The following is a 21,778-nucleotide window of genomic DNA, read 5'->3' as shown; positions in this document are numbered from 1 at the left end:
AGTGCAGAAGGAAAATGGATCAAAACCAGCTGCATGTGACTGAACACATTCAGTTCAACCTGAAATGTAGTTGTACTCTTCAGTTTTCAGGCAAGCTTTTACTTTCACTGTAACTAAACAAACACTAGTGATTTAATGCAATTTACCAAGAATCGGTTAAGAAATACAAAGACAAATAGGTATATTTAGGTTTAAGGGATATATTTTGGTTTAGAATTCATTCAAACTCCTAAAACTGAAGGAAACAATGAACGTGATTTTAGGATTAGGGATAACCATGAACATTTCTTCTAAAGATAAAATTGTTTTGGTAAACTAAAGGTTATATAGCAAAGATAAGACGAGTGCTACCAGATTCAGAGATGCATGTGCCTGTTTAGACGTTATTATCATTCAGTAATTGCCTGATGTACTTTGAATCCCAGCTCTGTCTCTATTAGTTGTTTTATTCTTTGTGCTAAAATTCAGGGCTCCAACAATAGGTACACTGGCCAATGCAGATGAACTTTTTGCTCTTAAAATGATACTTTTGTATGTTAAACTGACTGTGAATCAATTTGGACAATTAGAAGAGATTCTCTGCTATTTCACTATCCAGGCTCTTGTGACATCTTGAAAGAGAAATAAGGTTGGAGGGGAACCTGCCTGCTCTTTGCACTGGCTCACCTTCATGTTTCTGAAATAGACTGCCTAATGAACTACCTCCAAGAGGCAGGATGGGACTTGATAAGTGTTGATAAGCCTGGATACTGAACTAATCCAGAACGTCCAATTTCCTTATAGGAAGAATGAAAAAAGGAACAGTTTGGTATGTATAAAGTCTTGGTGTTTTCTCTTTGTATTTTGTAAGGAAGGAAGCAGCCTCCTCAGCACATACGTACCACTTGTGTAAGCTGTTTCATTTACTTCTTACTCCTTTCCCTCAGCTCCCCTGGCCTTTCTGTGACTTCTAGCTTTAACATTAGGAAGGGGTCAGCAACAATTTCACATGTATTTGTTCTTACATTCAACGACTCCACAAACATGGAGCCCCACTTGCTTGTTCTTGCTTTCAAGCCCTGGCATAACGTCACCAAGTTGTAATGGGACATACATTTGTTGGGCCATGCTGGAAGACAAACCAGGGAATCAACCCAGAATAAAAGTAAAATAATGACTGGGGGACACAGGCAAGTACTAAAAAATGGATCTAATCCACTGCTTGGCCCATCAACTGTCTGTGCTGGCTGGTGTGAGCTGGTAGCATATCATCGTGTAGGGACATGTGTAAGCAAAAATAGTTTAGGCAGCTGCTGCAGCTGGTCACAAAGCCAACCCCAGGTAAACAAATCTTCACAAACCAGCCACCTAAGATTCCTCACCCACATGCCCTCAAGGAGTAACGTATGCCATTTTGGCACAGACAGTGCTATTGTTTCAGTTTCTTGGTTAGAAAAACAATTTTAAAAGCTCCAACCTCTTAATGGCTACATGTCTTCAGCCTGTTTGACAGAGTCTTTAATTCACAGAGCATCTCTAAAAATAATCAGTCTAAGGATAAGACAGGAGGGAAGAGGCAATGCACTGCGTGATCTTGGCTCAGGACAAGCATGCACTTGCAGAGCACTACATCCACAGTGAAATCTCTGCCAGAGGTGCAATTACCACCTGAAGGGTTACTCTACACCAACACCTGCACTGATGTTATACAGATTGGAAGGGTGCTTTATTCTAACACAGTTTATCCCTCTTCCCACGCAGGAAGTTATGTAAGAACATCCACATTAGAGCTGTCATTTGCTGGCAGGAATGAAAAGCAACACACCTAATGTAGCCAAAACCATTTTAAATCTGACTTTCATAAAACTCCAACTATATAACTAGATTACAGCTATAGTAAGTCTTTAATGGCTAAGTTCAAAACAAAGGGCATGCCAAAATGCCTGCAATAGGGCTCACACTTTCATCATAGCTCTGAAGCAAAATGCTTTGCCATGAAGCATAAAGCAAAGCTCCTTTACACTCACCTCATTGGTGTCCAAAAGAACATATCATCATTCTCCTATGAACTCTTTGGCCAGAGTTACAGATTGAAGAAGGAGCGAGATAGAGGTCTTTTTCCTCTTCAAATTCTAAAATCTCACAAATGCTGACCCCTTCCATCACTATTCCTTAGTTAATTATAAATGAGGTCTTTTTTGTTGTTTTGTTTTGGGTTTTTTTTGCATTTTTTTTCAGTGAAAATGAAATAGATATTCTTTCTTATAACACTATATTATTTCGAAATTCTGAAAAAACAGAAGCACTCACCATCAGCTCTGGTACCTAAGATAGTCACTTTCCCACAGCACAAGACCTTGAGGGGAAGCACCAAGTTTGCAGAACTTCCTGTATTTTATAAACAACTCTTAAAATGAGAATGCATACAAACATTGTGGAAGGTGTTGGAAGACACAAGACTTGGTGCAAAACTAGCTAATGCAGAGTTCTACAGTCCCTAAACACATATGCTACCTAGATAAACACATTTCAAGATTTAACAGTTTAACTAAGTGGCAGTCTAAGGATTGATTGGAAAATACTTGGTCAAAATTCATGATTGCAACACTAAAATTTTCTAATCATGCTGCAAAGGCAGCAAAAAATACCCAAACAAAAACCCATCTGCAATCTAACTTAACTGCAAGATTAACCTAGACCAGACCTACACAATGCAAAGAGTTTGTAATAGAACTTATTTCCCTGCAGAATCACAGAACTGTAGGGTTGGAAGGGACCTCTAGAGATCATCGAGTCCAACCCCCTGCCAAAGCAGCTCCCTAGCCCAGGTTGCACAGGTAGGTGTCCAGGCGGGTCTGGAACGTCTCCAGAGAAGGAGACTCCACCACCTCTCTGTGCAGCTGTGCCACTGCTCCGCCACTGCACTGTTCATTTGCTGGTTAGCTTACTTACTGAATGTGCATCTCCTGAACTGTATCTGCTTTCTGCCAAAATTCATTTATTTTTATTTTTATTTTTATTTTTTTTTGCTGGTGGCATTTTTCTTCTCTTCTCATATGTGTAGTTTTTGTTAATTTCTTTAAAAAATGTATTTTCTTAATTGGGAATAAAAGCACTGCCCCCAGGAGCAACAAGTGCATCAGTGAATTATAAAGAACAAGAAATTAGTTGATAGGATACACTTTTCTCCTAGAAAACCAATACTAACTGCCTAATTCTGAAGTAACTGCAGTTTATCTCCTAGAAAATTCTTCTAAGAATTCCCAAATCAGCAATTAGCAGCTCTTCCATTGTGCTGCTCTGCCTAATATCTTATGCAAATTATACAATTTATAGCTTTAGATTTAATATGTGGTTGCCTAACTAATGCTACAGGGCAAGAGGAGCCTGCTGATTCAGGAATGCATCACTCAACTGCCTCACCCTTGTGAAGCAAGTGACAAACTCATTCCAAAGATTTCTCTGCCAGGGAAGAAATATTTGCTCCTGCTGCACCATGCCCACATGAACAGGTGCAGACAGACTACAGCTCCCTCACGGCATCCCAAATCACAGCTCCTCTATTAGTTTGTCCAAGCACTATAGTTTAGTGATCAAAACCCTTATCATGCTTACCTTCTCCTCCCAGTGTTCAAATAGAGCACTGAAAGGTTCCCCAAGTGCTGTCTAAACTCTGAGAAGCTACCCGTTGGCAACCAAGGAAGTTTGGCATTTTAGAGATAAAAAATAAATAGGATTGCATTCAAAGCCCTGAATCTCAACAGCAGAGATCAAGAATGGCTGGTTCCAAACCCCCAGGCTCTATTCATGGCATTTCTTCAGAAAAATCAAATTGTGCAAGTCAAACAGGACCATTCAAACAACTCAGGTATCCCCACGGATTTGGCTGCAACAAAACTGCATTCACTAGTTTACAACTCCCAAAATTTCGATGCTACGTTCTGGCAGGTTCAGAGATTCCCTTAATACATGCCTTGCTGACAATGCTGCATGTAGGCTGCCACAAAGCTAACTATTTATCAGTTAGCTTCATTAGTGGTGGGTAGATGTCTGTGCCGCTGACATTTGGCATCTCTGCAGGGTAGACTTCATTGCTGGCTGCTCACTGAGACTCAGTCTGACAGAGCAAACACCCCCATAGCATCCTCAAGCTGGTAAAGAAGAAGCTGGAATATGAACACTCCCCCACACAGGAATCCCGATGCCGCATCTGAAGCTAACAAGCTCACTAACAGCTGAATTCTCACTTTCCTCCTTAGCCCAGGAGACAAGAAATAAGCTGGCAGCTGTGCCACAGCATGGGCAAAAGCAGCAACTATTCCAATGGTGGACCAGGCTTGTTAAGGCAACCAGGAGGGTGAGCCTTGTGAAGGCTCACAAACAGGAACAATCCTGTTTGTTCATTTTCATATTTACATGGGAGGTGCATTTTGCAGCTTGTCGATTTTCTTCGTGACTGTGCTAGGCAACAAGGGAAAAAATAAAACAACATTTAAAGTTTTGAAAGTCACTGAAAGGTCCCAGAGTTGTAAGTAATGCTCTGTCCCAGACAAAGCACAACTGTGACTTGAAGGAAGAACAATTTGATCCTCCAGTAAACAAGAGGTAATTGACAAACTCCTTCAAGTGTGTTCAGGAATGTCCTGGTGTATATTATGAGTATCTGCTCAGCTGTGTCACAGTTCTGCCTCCACACATGCACCCTACCACACTCCACACAGCTTAGTGTGGGCTACGGAAGAAAAAGCACTTCTGTTAACACTTTAGCACATAAGGCTGTACTTGAATTTCCCACTTAAGATGAAAAGCGCAGATAATAATTTATACAAAATCCCAAGACTAATTAATATGAAATCTCAAGACTTTATTCACAAGACAGTAATACTGTTGAAATATTACTACTTATCCTAGGCTTAAAACATATGTCAAACTTAAAAATTGTTTTTAATCATCACCATAGTTTCAGGCACTCCTATTTCATGGGAGGTGAGAAGCAGAAGACAGAAATTATCAAACCACATGAGACAACAGGTCAAGCTGAGACCACGAAACCTCAGTTTCTGTTCTTCAGCAGTGAGCTTCAGACTAGAGGAAATGTATGAATATATTGGCTCTGAAAATATCTCAAGTTATGGAATTCAGAGTTCATAAATGAAATTTCTCCCTAGCACCTACCAGTCACGACTATGCTCAACAGTTTGTAAGTCTTCTAAACACAACAGTAAACATTTCCCATCTTTTTCAATCTAGTTACACTCATACTTGATGTTTTATGGAAATTGCATAGATACTCTGTGGAACCCTATCCTGACAAGGCAGGAAAAAGGACAACATTTATCTTTCTTTATTTATTCATAGTTTGTTAGCTCGGGCTCTATTCCATCTCTGACAGCCCCAGCTTCATCTCACTTCCCCTTGCATGGCTGTCTCTTGGCCCTTACCATGCCTCTTTTCTCCAGCATTTTTATCATTTCTAACACATACTTTTAAATTCAGGAAAGGAGAACTGAAAACAGTCTTCTGGGGAGATAAAATACTTTGTTTCCACAACTGAACGCTCAGTATCTTTAATGCTATTTTTGGCCACCGTAAGATTTTTGTTTGGTTCTGCTGGCACGTTCTCTTTGACCACTGAGGCAGAGGGGGCAGAAGTTTCCAGCGAGCTATCCACTTTGACGCCGAGGTCTTTCCTGAGCAGTGAGTCAATTTAGAAATTAACAATGTGTGACGCTTCGTATTATTTCTTTATGGGCCCAAGAGACTACAATAAATTTGATCTACCATCACACCGAGTCTCCACTTAAATTTTGTTAGGCCCACTTGATATTCCTGTCTCCCATTGCATTAAAAAAAAATAATCTAAGCAATTTGGATTTATCTGAAAAATGTTCAGCCCTGTGTTCATCTGCCTTTTCCAGAGTGGTTAATAAATGCCCTGGAACAGTGCTGGTATGGGATGTTTGGCTTGCCACACTGGAAGCAGTTTGCTTATCTCTCTCTGTCTTTGGTCTCTGTCTTGCACTTGATGTTTCAGTTTACTTAACATCAGCTCTCAAAGGAGTGATTTTTTTTTTATGGAAAGTTATCTAAATGCAGAATCCACCAAGCCCAACTTTAGCTGATAACTTCAGAGGTCTTCAGCAGATCAGATGACTTGAAGAGACAAACCGTGCCATTTGGGATACACACAATTTCTACTATTCTGATTATTTTATCCTGATTAACAAGCAGTGGTTCACTCCTGGTGTACAGAGCTTCAATTGAACATGTTGCTTATTTCTCTACAAATGCCACTGGTTCTGAGACATGTTCTAAGTACACCCTGCCCAGCAAACAGGCTACAACAGGATGCAACATACTCCTATAATACTACCACTCTTCCTCCTGACTCTAACACTCTTTTTGCTCTTTCTACCTTGACAATGGCAAGCAACTGTACAAGAGAGATTTCAGATTCCTTTTGTGGTTTCCCTTTCTCTTTTTGCTTCAGCTCAGGATAGGATTAGTTCCTTGGAAGCCGCAGTCCACTTTAAAAAAGCCAGGCCTTGTTGATTTCAACACCAATATGCGCCTCTGTCAACCACATCCTACATGAAACAATGAGCTCTTATGACAAAGATGTCAGATGGCATCACCTTGGGTCAGAATTCCCAGCATCCTTCCAGTTTGGTGAAGTAGGGCTGGACAGCCTGAGTACACGGTGCTGTCACACACACAGCACTGCTGTGTGCTGATGCTCTTTGGACAAGGTCCTACTTGAGAATATTAATTTCATTCCAATTATTTCCCTCCATACTTGTACTCTAATTTTCAGACAAATTAAAACACAGTGCATGAACATGCACCACCCTTGGAGTGAGGTGATGCATGTCAGTTTGCATGTGCTCTTGAGAGAAAATCAACAAGAAAGATTTTTGCTTCCCAAACTAATGCAGTTCTTGCAGTAGCTAACATCAGCCCTCAATTCAGAGGATTTAGTGATGCTTCTACACAAAAGAGTCTCGGGTGGATTACTTAGCACCTTTAAATTAAAAACAAATTTTCCCTTTCAATTTGACATGAGCATCAAATATGGAGGAAGGTTCCTAAAGTTGACTTGTGTGAATATTCTTCTCCCTCCCATCTGACCAAAATTGCTAACTAAAGTAGGCCACAGACCACGGTGACCAGTTTCCAAAGGTGAACATAAAGAACTATGTACACAAAGCTATTTTCAGGCACTTTATCTGGGTGGCCTAATTTTGAGAAGTTCTGAGTATGCACCGCTCCAGGAGTATACATCCCCCATGACTTCCAAAATGGAAAGGCAGACTACTTTGCTGTTAGTCTACAAGAACCCAGTTTTCTACTCATCAGCAGAACTATGATTTTGGATAAAATGCATCACATGTTGCTTGGCAACAGACACTTAGTATAAAAGAGTCATATGCACATCTATTTGGAATACAGGTTTCTGCCTGGAAAAATGTGGCATTGTGAGACAGGCAGATGTGTCAGGAGAAGGCGATGCACAAGGGTGCTGTGCCTCAGGTCACACCAGCAGAAAACCAGGAGTAACACGTAAAGTGCCTTATCCGCTACATCATGATGAGCCACACTCCTAGGCCCAAATGACATACGCAGTTCAAGAAGTATTTCTAAGACAGGGATAGAATCTAACAAAAAGAAATGCAGCGGAGAGAGAATGGTGCAGAGTTCTGTTCCAAAATTTTGCAAGCAATCAGAATGACATGCACACAAAGCAACAGCACCTCCTGTGACAGTAAGCAATCAAAAAAACAATTTCAAATACATGCTGATGAAAATATCACATCTAAATGGTTTTATATTGTTTTGTCTGCCCTTAGGGCATAGTTCTTCTATTTCAAACAAGGAAAGAGGAATTCAGGACTCACAACTGTGTCCACACATCAACTCTCTTAGAATGATGAAAAAAAACCCAACAACAGGTAGAAATGTTTATAGGAATGAACGCCAAGGTCCACAGTATCTGAAGTTCAAGCACTGTTCAAGTACTGAAGGAACTGTACAGGTGCCAGAAAAGAAAGCTGAGTTTTCTACGCAGGCACTAACTAGAAAGAACACTTAGTGTGTAGCACATTGGTCACAGTTTTGATTTTAATTCTTTTTGTTTAGATTATTATGTGTAATATGTTTCAGAAATGTTAAAAGCTTTTCATCTTCAAAATAAAAAGGCTTCATTGCCAAGCCAACTCAGTGATTATCTACTATCACCTTAAACATAATTTAAAAAGTCCGATCTTGAACTCTGAGGCTGTAAGATCACAGCTTTCCAACACAGCATCAGAGAATCTAGTTATCTTTCATGAGGCAGAAGCTTCAAAAAGGCTGACCCAGCTCCAACCACATGCTACTCTGCAAAAGTGAAACTTCTGTTAAATAATGTCCCTAATCTTTCACCAAACATTACAGAATCTGTTCTAGAGCACTTTGATATCAGAAGTCATTCTTCACAGATAAGTAAACAAAGCAATGTAACTGCCAAAAGAACTCAACTGCCGTACCAAAAACAGTCTTTTCACTGATTTATTTCAAGATAGACCTGCCAGCTATGTAGGACATGAGTAGTGAATGCAAACTTTTTTCAAAAGACTTAGAAGTGAAGGTTTCAGAATGACTAGTTCTCTCTGACCCTGCACTCAACATAAAAGAGAACAGGAAAAAAGAAGTCGCAGCCCTGACCCGGCTATTTCTTCCAAAAAAGAAACCACTAAAATAAATGCTAAAATTGCTTTACATAGATGTATGTATATTTTTAGAAGAGTGCCCCATTTCCTTCCAAAGAAGATACTACTAACTGAAGGGAAAAAAAAAAAAAACCAACTGGATTTCTGCAAGTCACTTTACTCTGTTAGCAACATGCTAGCATGGCTTGGTTCAAAGTGATCCTGGAGTAGGTTTGCCCAGAGGGGTCGTGCAGCCTCCATCTGCGCAGACACACAGCATCCAGATGGACATGGCTCTGAGGAACCTGAGGATCCTGCTCTGAGCAGGTAGATGGATTAGGCAATCTTCAGCAGTCCTTTCCAACCGCCATGAGTCTGTGAACCCCACAAGTACTGAGTGGTTACAGTGTCAGTCTACAATGTAGAAAGTTCAGGTTTAACTCTACGCTTCACACCAAACTGCATGAGTAACTCCTGCCTACTTAACTGTAGTTCTTCTCCACCTCAATCTCTTTACTAGCTACAGACTGCAATAGCAGAGACAATGTGTGTACCACAAAATGCCTATTCCAACCTGTTCTTGTTAGGCTAGATCAAAATGCTTTTTTGTCACGTGGTTGGCTTCATAAAGAGCATCCTGCAGAACTTTCAGAAAGCTTAACAACGTCCACGTGCCAGTTTTAGGCACTTCATACAGTGAGTGATTCCTTTTATTGTGCCATATAGAGAATTCATTGCTAAAAGGCATCAACCTGGACATCTGAATGATAGTTACCTATACCATCAAGCTGTTCATCTAACACCAGGCCCTACAGCTGCAGAACACGGTCACCCCAGCAACATCCAACGTTTCTGAAGATGTAGGCAAGTGACCAAAACATGTGTTCATCCTCCCTTCAACTGGTAAAAACCTCGATTAACCTTGATTATATTCTTCTCAACAAGCCTGAAATGAAATTCAAACTGAAGATCATAAGTAAGACTTTACTTTGTTTGTAGTTCCTCTGAAACAAAATTCAAAGGCAAAGATAACCTGAATCCAAAACTGCCCTCTGAATGGTTTTTCAAAGCAGAGCATTTCTCCTCACACAAATAACGAACTGTCCCAAGAGTACGGCATTCCTTTGGAAGAGAGAATCCCTTGCACTAAGCTTAACCCACCACATTCAACCTGTATCCTATGATAAAATGGGCTCTCTAGTTACTACTAAATTCTAGGATGTTATTCTTGGTAGTGACTTCCTTTCTAAATTCCAGAACAAAAAGAGATGTGACTTTAAAGACCTTATGCTATTTACAGATGTATTACTTCTTGTATTAGCTTTCTAAGTGCTAAGTGCCTTGGGATATTCTGTGACAGCTGTAGAGCAGAAAACACTGTTTAGCAGGTGAAAATTAGGAGGGGAAAAAAACCACCACTCTGTCTAGAGGGATACAGCTATTTTGGTCTCCTCTACTCTACTGTGGAAATACAGAGGCTGATCTGCTTGGGCCAGAACAAGAAGTCAGCCACTTACTCATCTCTCTTGAGATTTCCCCCTGCTGAAAACAAAGGTGGCTCAAGGTCTCTGCCATAACACTTCTGATTATGAAACAAAACAAGCTGAGCTATGGCTGGGAGACCTGGGGGCATAGCTCTGATCACCTAATATTAGAACAGCCTATGAAAACAGGTAAGGCTTTTTCTTGCCTCATTCCCAAATTTTATTAACAGCTTCTCTGTCAGTTATAAGTGAATAAAAATCGACTTTTTCCTTTTTCTTCCTTAGTAGTTTTCCCTCTCTATTTTTTTTCTTTTTCCTCTCAGTATGACCAGTAGAGGCTGAAATATATGCAAAAACTGGAAGCTCTCCTGAGCATGATATTACCGTAGAGAAATAAGGATAATAATATCAATAACAATGTAAGGGGGAAATAAATAAATAAATAATTCCCCCCAAATCTCTCTGTTGCTAGGGAAAAAAAAACAACAAAAAAAACAGTCCCATCTTCAGAGCACAGATTTCCCTCAGTAGTTCTTTCCCATACAGCATTCATTCACATACAGCAATAATCACTTCAAAACAAAATCCTTTTAAAGTAATTGAACATTTTCTCGTAAAGCACATGGCAGACTGTTGCTATTAGTCTTCATTTTACATATTTGAGAGACTACTAAAGAAACTACTGAGTTTCTAAACTACTGGGGCCAGGCAAGTCAGATACAAACAGTATGTCAATAAAACCCCAAATTATAAAAATGCAAATTGATGAGTTTCCTTTGTGCCCATGAAATAGAAATAATGCAATCATAAAGAAAACTGCAATAATGCCACAATAGAAAACAGTTCAAAAATGCAATTTCCCCGAAATTTAGTCATCTAGCACAAGGAACACTTTCTTTCAGAGCTTCTGTAAAACTGAACAGAAAATCAAATAAATATTTCAATAAAATGGCAGTAAAAGAAGTAGAAAGGGAATGAAAGACTAACTTAACCTAACAGCTAAGATGGTAAGACACTAGAATTATTCAGGTTTAAGAAACGTGACTTCCTAATATAGGAATGAATCCAATTGAGTCCAATTAAAGGCAACAATGTATGTCAGGTAGCTATCCAACAACAGTAGACCACTTATACTTATCCCTAGCAATTAACTTGTGCAACAGATTTCCATCATTTCTCAAGGATCTTAGCTCTATTAACAATTTTTTTCAGTTCTTTCAAAAAATTTCTTTCTTTCATAAATTTCCAAATTGAAGCTTCAGGATTCTTACGACAAGCTGTTAAGTTTTTAGAGACATGTCAATTTACCCACAGAAGGAAATGTTTTTCTGAAGATTTCTGTGAGCAGTCATTGTAGTAAATATGCTCCCCATTAAACCCACATCATATTTTTAATCAGATCCAAACCTCCTTTACATACTTTGAAAGAGAAGAGCATTGGGGTCCAGAGTGCTATCCCACATCACCAGAATTCTTCAGTGTTTGCGCTCCCAGGGAGTGCAAGATAATTAAAGGGGACTAAAGCCACTGCTGGAAAGCTCCCAGCCAACCTCCAGAAGCCAGTTGCTTCCTTCCCTACAAATCACAATAAAATGTCTTCTGGGACAGCAGGTGACTGGCCTACCTTGCATGTATGCCTCTATTTGTCGAATGAGCTCATAAGACTTGGATCGGTCCAGAAGCGTACGAATAGCTGGAAGAGGGTCCAGGATAATGGTTTCTGGATGAGCATCAATATACTCCTGCAAAACAAATATGAAGGGAAAAAAGAAAACAAAAAGGCATGAGGTTGGCTGAAGAGTGTGGAAAATAGTGAGATGGGAAAGAGAAAGAATTTAAAACCTGAGTCAACATCCAACCTCTCTTCTACAGGACAGAAACAGACACTGGCAATGCAGGATGTGACAAGACAGACTTGATGCTGACATTTGAAACAAAAATAAAAGTGACAGCTAACTGCTTCAGAATAGCAAATTCCTCCTGTAGACTACCATCAGCAGTGAAACCTGTGCTGCAACTCCAGCACTCAGAAACGAGCCAGTGGCAAAGTGCCACATAACAGCTGCGAGCAGGGCAGAGAAAAGCAATTAAGGAGAAGAAAGATGACACACTGCTATCTCAGGGTCAGACCTGCACTGAATTACTACACAAGAACATCAGAAACTGCTTGAGCTAAGCTCAGAACTACACCTGGGTTCCTTAATGCTGCTATTAAAAACTGTCCTCTAGCTGTTGCAAATGCAGTGCTAAGAGCTGGTTGATAAGGGCTGGAATTACAGTAAATGGGGAAACAAGAATCTATTTTACCTCATTCAGACTAGGACAAACACTTTCAAAGCCAGCATCTGTCTTTCTTAAACCCTGCTTTCAAAAGCCATTTTACATTTGCAGCTTGCAGCTGCAAGTACCACACTTTCATCCTGCAGTGTCTCTCCTGGTGGTAATGTGGTGATGGCCCCTCCACACTGACCACGTTGCTTCCATGTTGAGCTCAAGCTCCACAAGTGCCCATCTAAGCCCACTCTGTATATAATTGACTGCTTCCCCAACACATAAATTCCTCCTCCCTTTGGCCTCCATCTCCTTTACTCTCCCACAAGTAGGAAATTATTTTTCCCTATCTCCATTCCTTGCGCAGCTTGCAAATATTCCTGATGATGGCTTGCTATTAATGGCAGTCCTCACTGTTCTGTGCTCAGGTATTACTTCACAGTAGTTTGGCTCACATTAACTCCAGAAAGAGTTCTGTTTTTTTAATGCTTTCTGTAAGGAACTTCAAGGCACATCATTTATAATGGTAATAGCTCTAAATGATATTAGAAGATGATCCAAGAACTAAGCTTGACACAGCATAATAAGCTTTAACAGGAATGAAGGTCTGATCCTGAGGCAACTCTACACCAAGCAATGCTTCAATAGCTGTAAGCATCTCAGCTGACTTTCCAGTGACTGACTGCTCATCTTGCTCCCTTAATGAGACTCCAAGAGCTCTGCAAGGCAAACATGAAACCACCACCAAGTGTCGGAGCTGTTTCCCAGATGACATTTAGAGCCTGGAGGACTTAATAGTGTAAGAAGACAACCTCTTCAAACACACACAGGAGACTGAATACAACCTTCCCTTATTAGGAAAAAAAAAAAAAAGGATGAACTATTACAAATATGAACTTGAAAATGGAGCAGCTGCAGAAGGAGAATAACTGAATCCAAAAGATAGCTTTCGGGAGAGTACAATCTATCAACCTTTACTATTCAATTCTTCTCTAGTCATCCCAACAAAACAATTCTGTGCTTTCCTTTGGTGGATTTACCAAAGACTGGTATCCTGCTTCAGACTCCCAGCAACCCAGACAACAATCTGTTGCATATTTAGACTTTCCAGCAGTATTTTGAAAAGGCTCTGTCCCTGGGCTACAGTTCAGCTTGACCCAGTCAATGTTTATGTTTTCCTCTTTCTAATCTTTGATACAATAAATGCAAACAACAACAAAATAATAAAATAAATAAAAATTTTTTAAAAAAACAAGATTTTTAGCAGATCTTCCTTTGTTTCTATTCCAGGCTTGGCATTCAGTAATGCTCTGAACCAGCCCTGCTACTGGCAGAAGGCCAGTAATGAAACTTGAAATCAAAGAGAGACAAAGTATTTCATGTTCCCTATTAAATACCTCTAGATATCGCCAAATTTTTTTTCTTTTTTAAAAGCTCTTCTTGAGAAGCATACATACAGATGAGAAAATAATTGTCCCTTTACCCAAAAAGGTAATTTTTTTATTTTTTATTTTTAATATTTTAACAGAAAGTTGATACAGTATCTACTGCAAATATTAGGTTATTAGATGATAAGAGACACTCACTGACTCATTGACTTGACTTTATTACTAAGTAATAAAACTTCTGTAACCTTTTGTTTAATATTAAACAAAAACTGCATATAAAAATGTCAGCAAATGAAACAATGCTAGTGTTTGGATTTGTGCTTTCTTATGTACAGAAACATGGAGATGACTGCTTATAACAACAAACAAATGCTTTCCAAGGGGAAAACATGTAGAGACAGAAACAAAACTCATCTAGTGACCTTGAATCAGGTTCAGACTTCAACCACAGAAGTTCCTTTCTGTTGTGTCGTGCTGTGGTGCATTCCGTGCATGGACACCTCCTTCCAGAAGGAAAGCTATAGGCAAGGTGGATCTTCAACAAATACCCATCCCAAAATTGTCTGTCTCTTTAAACCTATGAGACCCCTGCAGCAGTTGGGAAGGATGCTGGTGGCAGCATGGGGCAGTGGGCACACACCTTATCTGTTCCTTTTCTATTCATTCCACATCTGAAAGCAAATTTCTAAGTTCTTGGTTTCAAGAATTCCCCACAGCTTTATCTTGCAAATACCTATCCTTGGGAAGCTCTTCCACTTTCAGAGTATAAATCTGTTAACTAGGAACAGAATGCACTAGTACATTAAAAAGAAAAAAAATACAAAAAAGACCACAAAAAATCCACAGCATCATCTCCTCATCTCCATAAGTACCCACAGATACCTGATGAAATTGATTACTGCAGCACAAGCAAAAACCTAACTTCTCACCTTCTGAAATATTTCCCTAATTTCCCTTCATCCCAGTCCCAAGCCCTTCTAATAGCAGAGCTCATCCTAGACAACTTCAGAGTAGGAAAGTCAGAAGTAGGAAACATGGCCAGCGATGGGAAGGATAAAGAGCAGAGTAAGGGAGCATTTTCAATTTTCATCAACCTGACAGCACAGGCCTATGAATAAAACTATTTGTGATGTCCTTTCAAGAAGGCTAATTCAAAGAGAAACTGTTCTCAAAAGCTCTGAAAGACAAATTAGCAATCCTATTGATTTTCCATCCCTTAAGGCCATCAATTTGAATGCAACAGAAAGGAGCTGCAATGAATAGAGCTATGCAAACCCCTGCATAGCTACAACAGACATCTATTCAGAGAGAATTTTGCTATAACCAGAGCTTAACAAACTTTCCTAGTCAGCAGTGGCTTACAGCGGCCAAAACATATTCAATTTTCAAAGCCAGAAACTTTACTTGGAGGTCAGGAACTGGGGTAGCTTGGTTTTCTTTCTTACCAAGACAAAGGAAATGGAACAGCAAGTGAAATGGTACCTTGGGTACAGTTCACACCTGACTTCTCTCCCATGTTACCCTGGTCAAGAAGGAAACGTCAAGGACTTCAATGTTGTGCTGTTTTATGGTTTTTTGTTTGGTTGGTTTTACTGTATGACAAATAAACTATATTCAAGTCAGCTCAGTCCAGCGTTGTTGTGGGTAGGAAGGGAGACTCCACATTCTCTAAAATAAAGGTTGAAGTATCTTGTGAAGCAAATGGAAAAATTTCTCTGTTTGTCCTTCATGCAAATCACTAGGTGTTGCACATGGTATTCATCTAGGCTTTGGAGAAGATCATTAACCACTCAGCACTGATATTCAGGGCAGTGGAGCACAGTTAAAATCTGCCAGTGCTCTCTGGAGGAACTGTAATCCAGTCCTCATCCAAATAGCACAAAGACCTTGGAAGGCTCAGTCCCAAAGGTCTTCTCCAGTTAAAAGATCACCAGCAGCACGCAACTCCTCCTCACCATTTTGAGAGCCTGCTGTAACAATATTTTTTTTTACGATGCAATTGAGAACAGTCATCAAACAGCAAGACAAAAATGACATGCAAAGAGGCTTCCCAGCTAGTGCTTGGCACCAGACTGTAAGCATTTGTTACAGTCTGCAGAGAGCAGGTACACAGACCCAGCTTCCTCCTCAGCTCTTGCAGAAGAGATGGTCAAGGCTTCTACAGTACAGCTCTGAAATAAGTTTTTCTTCCAAAGGTCAGAAATGCAGACTGGCAAACAGTTCCTCCTTCTATGGCTCTCTGCTTCCTGGAAGACTGCTCCATGGAGCCACCAATAAGCCAAGTGCCGGGCTTCATCTCAATGTTAAATTCATATTCAGTAGCAGGATAATTAGCATGCTGAATTTTGGACTGTTTAGTCAGATGAAGTTGATCAGAATCTCACAGGTCAATTTAATAAGCAATAAGGGAACAAGCTATTTGCACTATCAGCTCATACTAATCTCAAAAAGGAGTTAATAACATTTCCCTTAAGTTACAGCTTGGGATGCAAATGGGATGGTATAGATCACGCAGTGAAACTGTGGACTGAACATACATCCCAGAATTTCTTTCTAATTCTCTAGGCACTACATTACACTTCTTTGCAAGAAGATGGTATCCTCAAAAAATAGATATGATTGGTAACTGTTTACTGAACAACCAAGGACTGATGACAGAGAAAGAAAAAGAAGATGGAACATCAAGTTCTGCTCGAACGTTCTTGGCTTTTTTATTATTGTCATTTGTGGTTAAATTTCACATTGCTAACTATGAAGCCCTTGAAGGCCAGCTGTATCCGAGCATTTTGTAAGAACAACACAAGTTTCTTAGTGCATCCCTGCAGCAGCCGTTCAGAGCACTCCTGGCCAAAACTTGCCATTGGAAGCTCAGCAATGCCAAATTGCAAGTAGGCAATTTGAGGTTGCTCTGATATAGACATTGCATATGACCCAGCTGTGTATAACTTTACTTTCTACAACACTTGATGCAGAATCCAAATTTCCAGTATTATCAGAATAAAAAGCTTTCAACTTCCCACAAGCCTACTGCTAATTATCTTCATAAGACCACAGCACTATTTTTGCCTAAATACTGATATTTACAGGAAAATGACAATGTTCTTTATAAGAAAGAGAATTCAGGTGATCTTACTCTTTTGCAAGTGCTATCAAAAAAGATACAAAAAGTAAGTTCCCCAAACAAAAGAATAAACACATAAATATACAGCACTTATCTCTCACCAATCTCAGAATTGATCCCACAGACTCATTAAATAGAAAATTTCAGTGAAAACTTTTTCTAACTTAAGCAGGTTTAAAAACAAAGCTTCCTATACAAAAATAATGGACTAATTTATTTAAATATTAACCAAGATGCATAGAATAATGTCAAGGTACATTGTGATTACTTTAAGAAATTTATCAGGACAAAGCATTTAGCTTTGGTGGGTCATTTTACCTGTAATAGCATTCTACTCATGCATTAGCTGTCACACCAAGAAGAGCCCATTAAGTTCTTAGCCAAAGCCAGGGCTCTCCTTGCAAAGTGCTCTGCCCTATTCCATACTGAACTTCATACTGGTGGTTAAGTGCAGATTAAGGAAATTACATCCTCCAAACTCAGTAGTGATTCTTAAAAACCTCACTTAGACATTTGAAAAAGGACCTGCTTATGATCTCCAGTAATTAAATACAGTAAATTGACTAGCTGAAATTTTTATTAAAAATATTCAATACCCATTGATAAGCTTTTTGTGGGGGCCTGCATTGCAGAGGAGCTGGATTTGATGATCTCTAGAGGTCCCTTCTAACCCCTACAATTCTGTGAGTTCTCGTTCAGGAATAAAAGAAATGTTTTAGATACTAATTGTATTGCTACACTCTATTTTCCAATGCTTGCACAAATTCCCTATCAGCATGTTTTGCCAGGGACAAAGGAGGTACTGCAGCATTACACAGAGATGAGTTCTCTGTGCCTCACTCAAATAGAGACCTTCAGAAATGCAATCAACAAAGGACCAGGAATCTCATGAGTTTTACACAGCTGTGAGCACCTCAACATGTGTCCTTTTCTCTCTTTGGGCATCATTTTTTTCCCATCAACATAACATGTCTGTTATCAAAGCAAATTAGTTAATGTCTGAAAGAAGGAAAGACTGTGAGCTTTAGCAGAAGGCCCCTGAAGTCCATCTCTCTGTATCCTACTTTGGGCATCTGAAATTTCAAGTGCTGTGGAATGTGGATGCCGATAGTACTCAGTGATGAACAGTCATATATTCTTCAGAGAACTGTTATTTCAGCTACCAGAGGGCCAGACCCACAAGTTAAACCGTATCTCCTGTGTGAGTTTGAATAACAGGTAGGTGGGAGGAAGCAGAGAAGTTTTCTAACTAAAGCAAAGAGAATATTTTCTCCACTAAGAACATTTTCTGCGTTATAAGGAAGCAGTATATAATTTCCCAAGACAGCAAAGTTGTGAAAACTGCAGACTCTGTCTGAACTGTTCTTCTACCTGGCATGAGCATATTTCATGAATTTTGGAAAATTTCACGCCTTTGATCAAAACTATCCATCAGAAACGCCACCTTTTAAAATGATAAATGCAACATTCAGACTATGATAGGAATTCTTTGGGAAAACAGTTCTCTGTACCACTGCCCTGCATATTTCTGACTTAACAATGTTAACTTGTAAAGAAAAAAAAAAAGCAAATCAGGATGCTATCAGAGGACAAAAATACTGATACTATCCTTGATGTTACAGAACTTAGCATTCCAATAAGTGGGAAGACAGGATTGGGTCAAATTACTTTAGTAGCTTCTGTCATAGAGAGACAGAGATGTAAAGGACTCTGGAAACACCTGTTCTTTGTTGACTACAGCAGTGTTCTTGAAATAACATTCAAACATTTGGTGGGAAACCCATTACTACTAAACTTACAAAGACAATGTAAAATGTATCCAGAGGTGAAAGCTCATTTTAGACTGACAAAATGATGTTTTCTGGGCTCTAGGGCTGAGCAACAGTGTGTCAGAGACCTCTTTTCACCAAACATCATCAACTGCATAGACAACAGATGGAATTTGCTTCACCAAGATCACCCTCTTGCTTGAAATGCAGAAGGGCTACAGAAGAACCACATACCTGGAACCTCTGTACCAACTCCAGTGACTGGCTGTCATTCTGGTCTGCTTCAAGGATGACATCTGTCAGTTTATGTATGATCACATCCAAAGGGCCCTGGTCTTCAATGGGTTTGGTGAGGTCAAGCTGAAAAAAAAAACCAACAAAACCACAACAATAAGAGAGAACTTTTATCAATATATGGAAGATGTGAAGCCATCACACAGGGCACTTGCTTTACACGCTATCTTAATCTTGATACGTTACCCAAATCCCTGACAACTGACATTTCATTGGCTGCCAGGAAACTTTACTCAGATATTTATTTCTGAGCAGTGTACATCTAATTCCATGAAAAGGCAGTGAAATTGCTGCCAAGCACCCTTCTTCCAAAGGTCTTTTTGTGCTTCTTCACCTTGAGCCAGTACCTCCTTCTTTGCACTCCTCCCTGTACTTACATGTACAACCAAAAAGATTGAGCCAACAAAAATTATCACCACTAATAAAAGGAACACCTCCTGTGCCCTCTGCCCTTTGAGCCTGCACAGAACAGCACCCAGGATGGTCATACAGGTAACACAAGATCAAACAATTCAGGATCTCTGCAAATTCCTCTGTTGCAGGGAGAGCTACCCAGCTGGAAGGGAGGAGTGCTGCTCCCTGAGCACAGCCAATGTGGTTCAGCAGGATGCCAAGTAAGGGAACACATACTGAGGACGGGGTTGGCTCCAGGCAGCGTGGTTGGCACACCATTAGTAGTAATGTGTCACAGGGGCTGGATCACCAGTACCAAGACAGGGTTTCAAGGAGCATTAAGCTTGGCCTCCATTGTCTCATCACCTTGGATTTCATCTTACATAGTTTCCCATCCTATGCTTTAAGGAAGGTATGAATGAGACAGGATGGACAAAGCTCAAGCACCAGTAAAACTAAAGCAATAGAAACTTCATAGCCTTATAATAATAATATGCTAGTTGGTAATCTCACTGATCCCTGCAGATGAACTGGTTTTCTTCTATAGGTGCTCTGATATGGGCTAGGCTTGTGCAAAATAAATGGGAGTCAAACTAATACATAATGACAAAGCCCTTCTCTGCTTGCATGTTACAGTCTACTACTGCAGACAGCTACAGGCGGAGGCTGTGGTACCATCCCTGAAGTACTCATGTAGAACCCAGTGCAACTGGAAAATATGGCACAATTTCAGAAGAGATCAGCAGACTCCACTTGCATGTGAGCAGCAACTCTCTGTATGCAAAGGTGATGTATAGGCAAAGACAAACAGAGCCAGTGGGGCTGCTCAGTGGGCCACGAGCTGTGGGTGAGCAGTCTGCAGGAGGGTGGCCGTGCTGAACCCATATTTCAATTCCTGCAAGCAGTGCAGAAAGAAGACTGAATGCAGACATAAGTGTCTGCAGAATCAAGACAAAATGAAGTGAAATGCAGCTTAGCTAAGGATGGGGAAGGAGAGGATCTACTGCAAAAGTTCCAGAAAATTAGTTAATAGCCTTAAGAGAAATGTCAGATGACCCAACTTCATTTCCTAAGATTTTTTTTTATCACATCTAGAAGGAAACAATAAAAAAAGGGATCCATTTAACTGGGTCAGAAAGTTTTTTTTTTTCTTCTTTTTCTTTTTCTTATCTTGGCAACTGAGAAAAGTGAATTAATCCATTTTCAGGACTTCCATTTTGAAAAACAGTGAGAAGCAAGTATTGGTGTTTGGTTACCCCACCACATTCTTACAGCAGTTGCACATCAATCTGCACAGAAACATTAAAAAACAAGAAAACAGTCCCCACTTTCAGCCTTGACCCAGGATAGAAGCGGCCTTCAAGGCACATCCAGGCATTTTCAGCACAGTGTTTTCCAGAAATTTAAGACATCTGGGCAACATAACTTCCTCACAACAACTGTTGTCAGCTAAAACCAACAGTCACATTATTCTGGGCATGTCAACAAAACACACCTGACAAGATATGCATAGCCAAACCAGAAAGTGTTAAAAAGGGCCCTGCAACAGTGCTCTGCCTCCTGCTTTGTGAATGAAACAATCCAGGAACAGCAGCACGCTTGGGCAGCTGCTCCTGGGCTGTGCAATGAGTACTTAAGTGGCTCAGCAGGGGCAGCAGGTACATTTCAGCCACACGAACCTACAAAATTTGATCCTGCATTTTGTGAACTGGAGGATCAAACTGTTCGCAAGAACAAGTTCTCTGTGTTCTAGGCCTCACTGTGGAAAGCAAATATTTCTGAGCCATGCAGAATTTGGAAGTATTCCACTTTCCTTTTATATACCAAGGAAAAAGAAGTTAAAGAGGGGAAAAAAAAAAAAAAAGGTTGGAAGGGGAAAAAAAGAGCCTTTTCAAGTGGAGTATCGGACCCAATCACAACTCAGTGAAAGTACAGCGCAAAATTTCTGCCTGCCCTCTGCTGAGACAAACACTGATTCATTGTTCATCATCAGCTGGAATTTGAGCCCTCCTACTTCCCTTCTCTTTCAGCATCTCTTTCTCCAAACATCTTCGCATTTGACATGATTATCCAAAGGTTTGTTTTCGAACTGAGCTAACACCATAGCAACAGAAGTGAGAGCAAAGATTTATCAGCACCAGTTTGAAAAAACAGAAATAAAAACCACGGCCATGGTGTGCTTTCTTCTGTGAAGTATGCTACGGTCTGTATTGCCTACTCTGCTTCTTCAAAAAATAGAATTAGGAAAAAATCTGAGTATTGCTTTCATGCCATTGGTATTTACCACCAAAACTCAGCAGAGATCAGGTGAATGACATGGAAGACAGTATTAAAGCTATACATTATTTCTGGAAAATACCAGATACGAGGCGTATGCCTTCCCAGATCTTAA

At 40.0% G+C, this 21,778-nt stretch overlaps 1 protein-coding gene across 1 annotated transcript in view; it reads right to left on the bottom strand.

Annotated features, from left to right (window-relative positions):
• ITPK1 (inositol-tetrakisphosphate 1-kinase) overlaps positions 1 to 21,778 on the bottom strand; it is a 125,839-nt gene that overhangs the window by 38,970 nt on the left and 65,091 nt on the right. The window contains exons 3-4 of the mRNA XM_065751316.1: positions 18,934 to 19,059; positions 11,775 to 11,892 (exon numbers count right to left, since the gene is read on the bottom strand). Coding sequence (XP_065607388.1) covers positions 11,775 to 11,892; positions 18,934 to 19,059 — 244 coding nt within the window. The remainder of the gene's footprint in view (positions 1 to 11,774; positions 11,893 to 18,933; positions 19,060 to 21,778) is intronic.

Source organism: Cyrtonyx montezumae, unplaced genomic scaffold (assembly GCF_038088225.1).
Source record: "Cyrtonyx montezumae isolate F1298 unplaced genomic scaffold, pur_monq_1.0 scaffold_10, whole genome shotgun sequence".
Classification (NCBI taxonomy): Eukaryota; Metazoa; Chordata; class Aves; order Galliformes; family Odontophoridae; genus Cyrtonyx; species Cyrtonyx montezumae.
Note: the sequence above shows the minus strand (reverse complement) of the source record. Positions and strands in the feature narration are given on the sequence as shown.